Raw genomic sequence first — 12,450 nt, forward strand, 5'->3', positions numbered from 1 at the left:
GTAGTAGGAGCTCCTCATTCTTGAGGTCATATATAGTCGTCATCCCCCCCACCCCCTCCACCGGCATTTCGTAAAAGAGTGTTGAAGCACAAGAGATGAAACTCAACCACCGCTAGATGGTGCTGTGGTAGCGCTGCCACATTCATTAAAATTCATCACATCTTACGCATCCAAAACTGGAAAATCTCACAGCCAAATCAGAAGTGCAATAGTAAATTTCTCGAAATGACTCATCAGTAAATTGTATGACACTTACAGTATATACTTGTGATGTCCCCATACTAGAATTACCACTGAAGCTCCACTACTCTCAATAACTGATTTGATACCATGGCAAAAACAGAAATCCCATTCAGGACACACTGCTTTATTTAAAAAATTTTATAAACATTAAAAATTGAGCAGATACTTTTTGTGTTTCATTATTTAAGCATACAGGCTGCATTAGAAAAAGAGTTGCAAATTCAATATTGGCCTATAGCCTTCAAATAGAAAGCAAAGCAGCCCAAAAAGTAGTCATTTCAGAAGATCTGTATGAAATGTCAATCTGTAACAACAAATACAACTGTGTGATTATGTGCTCTCATTTTGGTTTGCAATCTTGTAAGTATGATGTTGTAAGTTTGTTAGCCTGTTAGCTTGTTAGTCTGCGGTGAGTAGACTTGGTGGTTGTTAGCCTGTTAGCTTGTTAGTCTGCAGTGAGTAGACTTGGTGGTTGTTAGCCTGTTAGCTTGTTAGTCTGCGGTGAGTAGACTTGGTGGTTGTTAGCCTGTTAGGTTGTTAGCCTGTGGATATTCTCTGCTGCAGTTTGATTAATTTAGTTCCTTGTTAATTGTTTTGCATTTTGATTGAAATGCCGTTATTTTCTCCAGGTGCTTTCTTATTTTATCAGGATACAAATACTAGGCAGCATTTTTCTTTATTTACTGTAAAAATCTCACACATCCGTCAAAAATAGACTCTGCGTGTAGAGACAGGGGAGTAGGGAAAAGAACCAGGCGTGCCTGACAGAGCCGGAATGTACTCTACCTCTATCGGTCCCTGGAGGCTATATTGCTTTTTACATTATGTTGAGCAGCACAAGCTTTCCAGATAATGTCTTTATTTTGTGTTGTATTGATGTATGAATGTTTTCTTTAATGATTTACTTTAAAGATTAGAGAGGCTGCTTTCAGTAATTGTAAATGTTTCAATGTGCCATGTAACGTCCATGTAACATCACAGCAGGAAATATCGTGGGACATTTAAGCAGCAAAACTAAAAACTGTTGTTATAAACTTGACGGGACAGAGGAAACTCTCCAGGGAAAATAGAATTAAACTTTTAGATTCTGAAATAACATTTTAGACAGTTCTGATGGAACTCAGGAGTTATCAGGAGGACAGCTGTTTATCCATGCATCCATCCATCCAGGCTATAGTAAGCATAGCCAATGACAGCGTTTTTGTAGGTTTTGGTTTAATTTCTGTTCCAATTGCTGATTTGAAGATGAAAATGGGAAAAGCATGTGGATTTCTTTTTTTTTTTTTTTTCTATTCACATGAAAAACGGAAAAACAAAATAATGCATTGTATATTAATTTATCTTGTTATTAAACAAGTTGAAGACAGCTTTGGACGGAGGGTTCACAGACCAACAAGTGACCAAAGGTCAGGTCTTCATATGTTTGTCTGTAATTGACAAAGTCTGAAGGAAGCTTAGGATGGACAGAACATACATTGTGACTCAGAACAGAGAGTTTTTTTCTTTATCTGACTTTTCCTCAGCTGAGGACGTGTCTCCAGTTGTTGTCTCACATCCAAGATAAAGAGCAGGTGGACACAGAGGATATTAAACCACAGAGTGGATATTGAACCCCTCATGCTGACGTCCATCTCCAACACACAAGCCATGTCCATCCAACACATGTGCACTGATAGTGTTATTGTGGTTTAACAGATCTGAGAATGATAAATTTTGGTCAGATTTGAAGTAATCTTATCTGCAATGAATCATGTTCATATGCAACTATGTTGCCTTAGGAAACAAATCTGCAAAACACTAAAGCATTGTTTAGTTATTATTATGTTAGGGAAACTAAACCCACTTGTTTCCAGGTGTTGGTGAGTACTTCTACATGTGTAAAAAGTATTAAAGCCTTTTGTGTCTCCAGAGTGAGCTGTATGAAATCTGATAAACTGCCTCAAGTGATGTCACTTGAGTCGGTGTGGGTAGGGGCTGAAGATTGCAAGTTTGAAAAGTAAAAAAAATCTGGGGGTGTGGAGTTGGAAAGAAGTGAGGTCAGCAGACCTCTGTAGCCTCCTCATATCTGCTGGAGGCTAGCAGCTCCAGGCTACATTAGCTACCAGGCTACCAGCATGACACATCTGAATCTTCTACCAAATTGTCAGTGGTTGAGTTGCGTGAGAATGCGTGTATTAAAAAACAAGATATTTCTGAATATTTCCATTATGACTTTGATAATGTTGCAGGAGTGCACTGCTAAATCTGTGCAGTACTCTTTAAACTATAGGTCCCAACCCAAAGTTGGCAGCAGACCCTTTATGAGTGAGTACCAGCATGATGTGCTAATATGTAAAAGTGAAGTTATTTCAGGGTTGCTGTTTTTTCCCAAACGTTCAAAATGTGTCTATAGAAGCTCTCCCTCACTGGTATCTATATTACCAGCTTGTATGTTACCTGAACATTTTCCCCCATTTCATCCCTTCATGTGCATTGCATGCCTGTCATTCTCATTGGTGTCTGTTTGATGTTTCCTCATGATCCCTCTTCTACCTGGCTGTGGTGTTGGTGTGCTGTCAGCTTGAGTCTGCCAAGTGTCATCTTTAAGCTCAAACTCAAATCATGTCAAAATATGAATATTCAGACAGACATCTTTATCTGTATGGGTTTGTCAGAGCACCCACAAAGTGTTTTGTGTGGATAACTGTTATATAATGACAGCTTGAAAAGGAATAAGTGGATACGACCTCTGCATATGAAAGGCCCACAGTATAAGAGTGAGGCAAGGGAATTTATTTTTTCTAACGCGGGCATTAACAGTAATATTAGTTTAAAATGTGGAATACGGAGTGTGACATGTGAGATGATTTGCTCAGGGTAGCCACAGTAGTGGCTCTAGAAATGACAATATCCACCACTTTGGTTCAGACTGAAATATCTCAACAACTACGGATGGATTACCATAACATTTGATACAGATATTCATGGTGTCCAGAGGATTAATTGTAATAACTTTAAGTGAAGTGCGGTTCATCAGGATAACATCTAAATTGACTGACTGACCGTTTCAAAGCCATCTCTGAACTGCCAGGAATGTAATTATGGTGGAGAAATTTAAAAACAAAATTTAAACTACCTTAGAAAAACAGTTTTATTTTTTATGTGTAATTGTAATAATAGTTGAAACCATACTCCTTGAAAAATATCACAGAGGACAAGGCTGTGTGTCCTCAGTGGTAGCTATGGCCCTGCTGACATCATGTCCAAATCTTTGATAGCAAGTTATTTTTGTTGCATTCATTAAACACAACTCCTATGAGGTTGTGAAAGCCCACCCGCTGTATGACTGGAGGCAGAGTCTACAGTGGGTGGTTTAGGGGGCCTGGTAGTTTGGAGCACTGCCAGCAAATCCACAAAGTCACTCCACCTCTGCTTGTTTAGAAAGCTTGAATTCTCAGCAGCCATTGAAACAAACAAACAAATCAAATCACAATGATTGCAAATTTTGCTTGTGTATGCTACACTGTATGCTGTCCTGATAGATGAGACACACAGTGCACAGCTGCTCTCGGGCATCATGAAGAGTTCAATTATGAAATGCCTCTTTTGAGACCTTTCATTTGTTTTAATCATTGTATATGGGTCATTCTACAGAAATGATGGAATCTGGGTGATATAAATTTGCTGAAATGTATTCCTTCTTACATACCTAAAGCTTTTTGTAATGCTAACTTCTAAACTAGATGAATCCACAAGTAGAGCTTAATGCATTTTTATTATTTTTATACATTTCATTAAAGATTCTTTGTCATTGGTGTTACCTATAATGTGAATGACATTAAATGTTTATTAAAATATTTTTCTCATTACAATCTGAATATTTAGTTAAAGGCGGAGTAGTGGAATGTTAAGACTAAGAAAAATATTATATATATATTATTTACATTTTTTAAATAAAATTGCACAAGTTTAAACAACATTGTATGAATTCATTTGATTTGCTCCACCTTTTTTTCTGTCAAACTAACAATTGAAGAATATTCAAACTAAAAGTGTTTGATACTAACTCTAAAATATCAACTGATGATTACCAATCAAAATATTGCTAGAAAGTCACTGAGAAAACATGTAGTAACACCAGTAATCAATTTTTATGTCTAATTTTCCATCCCCACATCTATGAAATGAGTCACACAAATGACGGACTTAAAAGCTTCGCTTAAAATTCTAAAATAAATCGTGACATTTTAAACAAATGAAGTAAGACATCTCACTTATCATATGACTTTGTCCACTGCACTTAATCCAATGACCTCTTGATCCCGGAAGAGCTTCAAAGGGTCAGTGGATTATTTCAAAATAAAAGCATTTTGTGTAGCATAACACATGTAATTTTGGGCTCCACTTCCATGTATGATCAAAGTGACAAGACATTTCCTTGAATTTGGCATTTTAAATAAATTGTTAAAACAAACATTGAACATTAGATGAATAAACTTTGTGTTATCATTGCCAGGACAGTCTTTATTTATAGAACACATGTAATTAATGTGATTATTAGGTCAACTTAAAGGATTTTGGTGTCTGCAAAAGTAAGTGACAGCACTTTTTTTGTAGAATTGTTTTTGTTTTTGTTTTTGTAGAATGACCCATATAACACATTAAAGGATAATTGGAAACAATAACTTGTGTTTCATTTGTGTAGCTAGCTTTCCTATCAGTTATAACAACATTGTGCTCAGTAGCACACTACAACAAGTCCACAGGGCCAAGAAACACAAGAAGACAGATGGTCAGACAGTTTGGAAACAAACAAACAGTTTATCTTGATGATCTAAACCACTTTATTTGGAGGTCAAACTAAAAGTGAAAAAACCTTAAATGTCATTCACTGCCAGGGCCAGATTAACCCACTAGGGGGCCCTAGGGCAAAAATTAGCTATGGGTCCTTAATGGACCTCATTACCTGCCATATCTACTAAATAAAGCACAATGTTATTTAGTAAAATGCATCATCTGACAACAAAGCTCTTAAAATTAGATTTAAAATTGAGCACACATTTTCAGTTAATTCATTTACCACAAACTAATGGCCGCGGAGTGAACTTTGAGCCTTGGGGCCCCCTGAGGGTTTGGGGCTCGGGACAAGTTGCCAGCCTCACTGCACAAGAAAAGTGTGCAACAACTACGACAAGTACTGTAGGTCAAATATGATGCAAGAAGTTTGTCTATAACTGTGGTTTACAGACAGGCTAACAAACAGTTATCCTTCACATTTTTACAACATGTATTACTTGTCATGTTTCTTGCTCCATCGAGTTTGCTGAGATCTGGGAACAGAACAACATTGCTACAACAAATAACTTGAATACAATGTGATTATTATTGATAGAAATGATGGAGAAAACTATGACCATAAAACCCAATTTGCAATAAACTGGAATCATACTTTAAAACTCAGCATCTTTACATGATACACATCTGCTGGACTGACATCATAGTGTTTTTAGAGACTGTTTCATTGAGGGTTACCAAACATATAAGCACACTGGTGACTGGATTGTGTCTGTATACTGAGAGCTCCAGCAAGGGATGACAGTGTTGAAAATAGGTCAGAGGGGGAGAGAGAGACAGGAGAGAGTGTGAGAGAAAGAGAGACCCCCTCTGAGAGTCACTCACAGAGCCAGGACCTGGTTTTGATCAGCACATTCCATTAGTCAATACAATCACAATGCTTCCTTACTGCCAGAGGAGACTGTGCTCAAGTATCCTGTTGTATTTTCCGTAAAAACCCTTTCCACAAACAAAGGGCCCTCTGAGGATCATGGTCATTATTGAAATTACAGTATCCTTATTGTCACACACCCACCCCTCCCTCCACCCACATTCATTCCTCCACTATTCTGAGGATGTGACTCTAAATACCTTGTGGCTTTTCAATTCACTGCTGCTTCAGAGTCTCTGAAAAGGTAAATTATAAGAATATCACTATCGGCACATTTCAAAAATTCTGAGCAGTGATGTCATCTCAAACTCCATAAAAAACAGATCCGTGTAATCCAAAACAACCCTTGACATTAACAAAAATTTCTGACCTCAAGCTCCATTTACTAGCCTATTCTGGAGATTGTAAGCTGCTTCCTGAGTGGGTCATGGTTCCACATTTAGCATGTGATGGCAATTGAGCTAACTCCATGACAAACTTCGTCTCATCCCCTGATGAAGACTGCAAGATATGCTTGAAAGCTTCAGAAACAGTTAGTGGGTGGACTCTGAGAAGTACTGAATTGCATCTTGTCAAATTACTGTTTCCAATGTCAATAATAAACGTTCACGCTCAACCCTTGTCATAGTTTTTAATTCACTATTTCTTAACATGTAACAGAAAATAAAAAAGACATCAGGTGTTTTTTCTATTTCACAGTCATTCAATAAAATAAAGACATATTTCATATATAAATTTGGAATGGTGATTTATTTCCCCAGTCATTAAATAAAAAGTTATCCATAAAATCAAATGTGCTTTAATTTGTAAATGCCTTGCATTTTTTTTTTCCGCTTTGGTCTTCAAAGTTTTTAGACCCTAGTAACCAATGAGCAGTTCTACAAAAGAGCAAATGTGATGATGTTCCCTGGTGTTATTCATAAGTGATCTGATTATCTTGTTAAATTGCTGAAAACCTGAAGTTGCACCGGCAACTGCAAGGTGTCACACTGACTGCAGTCTCACACAACTGGATTTGATCCAACAAGGCCATAAAACAATTTAGGGCTGGTCTAAGACAAAACCTTCTCAGGTGCACTAATGAATTAGGGTTACGAAGGGTGACTGATGGACATTTCATGAACAAGGTCAAGGCTAATGTCAACCACCAGCCCCTGCAACATTCCCTGTGCAGTGTGAACATCTGCACTTTAACCTCTTTTCAAAAAAAGTTAAGGAAAGGAGAAGTGCTCTCAACTTGACATGAATAGGGAAAGACATTCCCATGTGCAGACAGACATTCCTCTGCATATCACCAGGTTTACAGGGTCCATAAAAAAGGCATGTCATTGAATTATTAATGCTATTACATTTTCTAAAAAAAATGGCTGGTGGTAAGTTTGAGATAAACATATATACAAAAAACAGTATATACAAAGAAGGTTTTGATCTCTATTAACCATTCAACACCAACACAGTGATTTTAAATGATTGCTTTCCCAGCATTATCATGTGGCTTCAGAATGGCTTTTTTCATAAAGGGAAATTTTCATACAGTCTTCTTACAATCACCACTGATGTGAGCTAAAGATGCATCTAAATCCCTTTAACACATTTGACAGTAATGGTTATCTACAGTGCTATGCTATTAAAATTAACTGAGCCTGAGGATTTTGCATAAAAGGGACCTCACAGTCAAGTTTTGCTGCCTCAAAAAGGCACAATGCTTTTGTCATCAGTACACTGATTTCCAAAGCTCTTGCCAGGATCTGTATCCAGCTGTGAAATGCTGAAATGAATCAATGACTACACACATTATGCTCAGATATTATCAGATTTTTCAAGATTACTAATGAAGACGGTAATATTTTATCACTATGTAATCTAGTGCAATCATGAAGCAATAAGATCTTGTGCTGTGTGGTCAGTGTATGCAACATCAAAGCAGTTTGTACCACATAGCACCCCATCCCAAAGAAAGGTCAGTGGTTTTGAGTGTCCCTTCCCCACCTCTATCAATTGATATTCAACAGTAATATCCAAATGTGTTTAAAGAGTGGGCAGTTCCAATGACAGAGGGTAAACATTTAGCTTGTCCCCTACCAGGTTCATTATTCACTCCTGCTTACCTCTGAAACAGAGTCTGTTTATGTGAATGTCATTTTCTCTCTTCTCTGTTTAAACATGGGTCTTGACCCCTGCAGAGGGGTTAGGAGCTCCCTGTTTGTCATGAGCGCCAGCGATCCAGTGGTAGCAGTCAGTGGCATTTTTGTTGCGTGGCTGAACAGCACACCGGGTGCAGTAGACAATACCCAGTGCCACCATCACCACAATGAAAATGCAGATTGGCACTAAGAGGCCCACCAGGAGCCAGGTGCTGCTCTGTTTCTGTCCCCTGTCCTCCTGGACAGAATCCAGGTTGTCACCGTTCTCTCCGCCCTCGCTTGGGGGTGGCTGGGACGGAATAAGCTGGGTGGGAACAGCTGGGTCTTGGGAATGGGTGATCTCCACATTATTCTCTTCCTCCTCCCCCAACTCCTCCTCTGGGAACTGAGAGTTTTCCCTAAGGGGGTACTTTTCCTCCTCTGCCTCATTGTGGTAGCTGGAATTGGTAGGCATGTAGTGGTCTGTGACTGAATCCTCTGGATTTCCTGGTTTCTGACTCGCAGGAGTGATCCCAGCCCACCAATTCCAAGCTCCCTCAGAGATTGTAGAGGTAGGAAGAAAGGGGAAAGCTGTGGTGGTCTCCTCCTCATCATCTTCGTACCAGTCTCCGGTGGTGCTGGAGCTGGTGGTAGGTGGAGGTGTAGTGGAGATGATGGTTGGCGAAGCTCCTAGCTCAGACTGGAATCTCTGCCCCCACTCCAACCAGTCAGGTCCTCCATTGTCTATGTCTTCGTCATGTTCCTCAGTCTGAGGGTTCAGAGGGTTCAGTGCTGGATCAAAGGGCAGTTCCTCCTGAGGGGCACTAGTGACCCAAATGACATCAGAGTCCAAAACTCTGGGTGGATCGGTCAACCAGTCCAGAGATTGCTCCACCTCTGGAGGCCAGTCAGTGTGGGACTGCTGTGGGTTCCATATGTCATAGTCCACACGGTCCCATACAGGTCCAGGCCGGTGAGTGGCAGCAGATTGATCATCTCCTTCCCCTATCTTCCGACATGAGTAATGATCAGACATGAGTTCATAGCCTTCCTCGCAGTAACACTCAAATCCACCATCATAATTCACACACATCTGCTCGCAGGTCCCAGGGATCTGGCACTCGTCAGTGTCTTGGCATCGGCTGGGGTCCTCAGGCAGCGGGGAAAAACCCAGATGGCAGTGGCAGATATGAGAACCTTGAGTGTTCTCACAGGCGTGTTCACATGGGTCATTTACACACTCATCTATGTCCTCACACCCACCCTCATCATCAGGAAGGTAACCCTCCCGACAGCGACATTCAAATGTCCCTGGAGCATTCACACAATGCTGCTCACAGGGACTCTGAAGGCACTCGTCTACATCCAGACAGCCACGTTCATCTGGTGCAAGCATGTATCCTTCAGGGCAGGCACAACGGTACCCATCTGAAAGGGGCAGGCACTCAGATTCGCAGGGGGCCCCTTCACAAACATCAGACAGCTCACAGCTCTGCCCATTGTCTCTTAGTTGATAACCGTCAGCACACTCACAATAGAAGTGAGCACCGGCTGGCCTGCAGAAATGTTCACATCCACCGTTATTCTGGTCACACCAGTTGTGTGATAGAGGGGGATCGGCACAGAGGGGGGAATCTCTTGACCACCCCACTGAGCCATCTTCCTTCAGCAAACACAGAACTGACTGTTCTTCCTTTGTGCCTGTGGGGCAGGGCACAGTAGCAACTGATCCAAAGGGTACATGGGTTAGAAGTGTGCTTAGAAGGTTAAATGGAGTGGTGTAGAGGGCATTGCCTGCCCCTTCACTCCACAACGCAGGACACATTCCTTTGTAGGCATAATGGCAAAGATACCCATCTACAGGGACTGAGCAGGGACCATCCAGCCATTTAAAGTTATCATTCTGCTCTTCAGTGCTGTAGCCCATAACTACACAGCGTGGCACTGAGCACATGCTAGGGGAGACCTCTCTCTGCCAGTTAGTATACTCTGTGTCCTGGTCACCAGTAGTCCAAGAGAAACCCCGGAGCGGGCGCGTGGTGGTGCACTGGCGAGGCTGCCGCTGCAGGCCAATCCATACCTGGACCTTGGTGCGTGAGTGGCGCAAGTCCAGAGAGGAGAAGAGAGTGGTAATAGTGTTGGCATCCTGCTTGCGTTTGATGGTAGCCAGGTTACCACCTTTATTCTTGCAGGCCCTCCATGATTCCAGAAAAGTCTTGCGTTGGAAGTAGACCACAAAACAGCCATCCGCATTGCATAGTGCATCCCTCTCTGTCAGGTCCTGGCCCAGGACTGAAGAAACTCCAAAGAGCAAAGCCAGAAGGGAGATTAAGAGTAGAGCAGCAGCACTGCTCACCAGGGTGCCCATTCTTTTTTAGAACTGAATGTATCTCTCCACTCTCCGCCTGTCTCTCACTGTGACTTTCTCCACACTTTTATCTCCCTGCTTTTGAAAGTTTCTTTTAACTGTGGCTTTTTCTCTTGGCCTGTTTTTTTTGTCTATCTGTACTTTTCTCCCTTCATTTGAACCCTGATTTTTTTTCTTTTTTTCACTGACTGTGCTCTTCACTCTACTCTGCTGAAACAGATCTGTGCTGGAGTTGAGTGCATGCAGATTGTCTCAACATTTCAGAGAGCAGGGAGGGAGGAGAGAAAAGGGAAGGGGGGATAGAGGGAGGGAGATATTGCAAAAAGGAGGGTGGGCAGAAAGGGAGAAAGGAGGGAGTTGAGGAAAAGAATTGTATGTTTTTGGAAGAGGTGGGGGGCGCTATGTGAATGTGTGTGTCAGAATGGGGGGAGGTGCAGCGAACTGTGCATTTCTTTCTTTTTCAGAGCATGTCATATGGTTTTCATAAGCCCCGTTCATGGACATAGTTTGGTACTCTGCCATTTACCAGCACAGACACACTCACACAGACATTCATATGCATGAAATTGTAGCACTTGAAAAACATTTTCTTATCTCCAGTAACTCAAATGAGACTGAATGATCACTTGAACAGATGCAGTCTTTCCAAAATATCCATCAATTATCTTCTATCTAGTCTTTTCTAGCCTTTCTCCTTTTGTGAATCATTTTTCTCATCTCTTCATTCAGTATGACTCAGACCAGAGGTTCTTAACATGCACACCTCCTATAGAGTTCAGTATCTCCGACAAAATGTGTTTTGTCTGCTTCAGTTATTTCCATAAAGTGTTTTTTCAACAGGCACTCCATATGCATTTTCAGGTTCACTCAGTTTGTTGCAGCTTAATGTGTATATCTTTGTGTGTGTCTGTGATGAGTTTGTTGATGATAAAAAGCTCCTTTGAAGATTATCAAGGATGATATGAAAAGAAACCAAGGATGGCATCCTTCACTTTCCACACATCTGGCATCCTTCACTAACAACACAACCTTAGGCCAGAAAGAAGACACCAGTTCCTGCACAAAAGGTCTGCGGCTACATTAAAAACAACAATACTCTCCTCCATACTAATAACTCACAGATTGGGATGGGGAAGAAGAGAAAGTTGTCGAGGTCGCCAGTGTAGAGGAAGAGGGCCTCTGGGTTTGCTATGAAAACAAAGCTAGGTCGGTGAAATGGAGACTTATGTTTCTAAACGAGGGATGTTGGGGGAAAGAGGGTCCGTATGTGTATGTGTGTGTGTGTGTGTCTGGGAGAGGAGGTCGAGGAGTGGAGTGTACGGGGGCTGAGGGCAGTAGCAGGAGTCCTGTGAGTTTTTAATAAATCCAGTTGACTATTGTGTAGTGTGTACCTCAGTGTTAAAGTTAGAATGGTCTGAAAAGGTTAAAGAGCACCTAAAGCAATAGTTAATGCCTGTGGCAGGCATGAAAATGCAAGACTACATGAAACTTTATAGTGTTCTTAGTCTCTTAGTTTGTACAGAGGAGCTAAGTATAACTGGGTATTTTTAAGTATCAAAAAGTACTGAAAGTTAGTACTGTAACACAGGCTTTCTGTCATAAATTGTGGTCTTCAAGCCTAAGCTGAGATACTGTTGATGCTACCCAAGTTATTTTCTCAGACTTGATAAAGATTATCTAGAGCCACAGAAGATATAATACAATAGTTTTTAGAGGAGATCCACGACCAGTAAAATGATTTGGAAATGTAAAATTGGTGGAGAACCCCTTTCTAATATTTTTAATGTTATAGTGCAAAATTAATTGTTGTATTGCTCACATGACCAACTCTGGTTTACCATACACCTGCAGCTCAGAAGAGGCTATTCAATCAGACTGTATATTACAGTGGTTCCCAACCTTTTCGGCTTGTGACCTTTTAAAATGAAGCAATGTGTAGTTGCAACCCCTTGTCACTTGAAGTCTTGAAAAGGTCATGTTATCCCGTTATTCACAAAAAGAAAAAGAAAAAA

The 12,450-nt window shown here is 40.8% G+C and overlaps 1 protein-coding gene across 1 annotated transcript; it reads right to left on the reverse strand.

Annotated features, from left to right (window-relative positions):
- Positions 1-6,564: 6,564 nt before the first annotated feature.
- Positions 6,565-10,745, reverse strand: cd248a (CD248 molecule, endosialin a). Its single transcript, XM_067579445.1, has one exon. The coding sequence runs from the start codon at positions 10,436-10,438 to the stop codon at positions 8,105-8,107; it is 2,334 nt and encodes a 777-aa protein (XP_067435546.1). The 5' UTR covers positions 10,439-10,745; the 3' UTR covers positions 6,565-8,104.
- Positions 10,746-12,450: the final 1,705 nt, after the last annotated feature.

The sequence above is a fragment of the Thunnus thynnus genome, chromosome 22 (genome assembly GCF_963924715.1).
Source record: "Thunnus thynnus chromosome 22, fThuThy2.1, whole genome shotgun sequence".
Classification (NCBI taxonomy): Eukaryota; Metazoa; Chordata; class Actinopteri; order Scombriformes; family Scombridae; genus Thunnus; species Thunnus thynnus.

Excerpts from the sequence above, each read along its gene's own strand:
- cd248a (XM_067579445.1), bottom strand. The coding sequence starts at position 10,438 with ATGGGCACCCTGGTGAGCAGTGCTGCTGCTCTACTCTTAATCTCCCTT.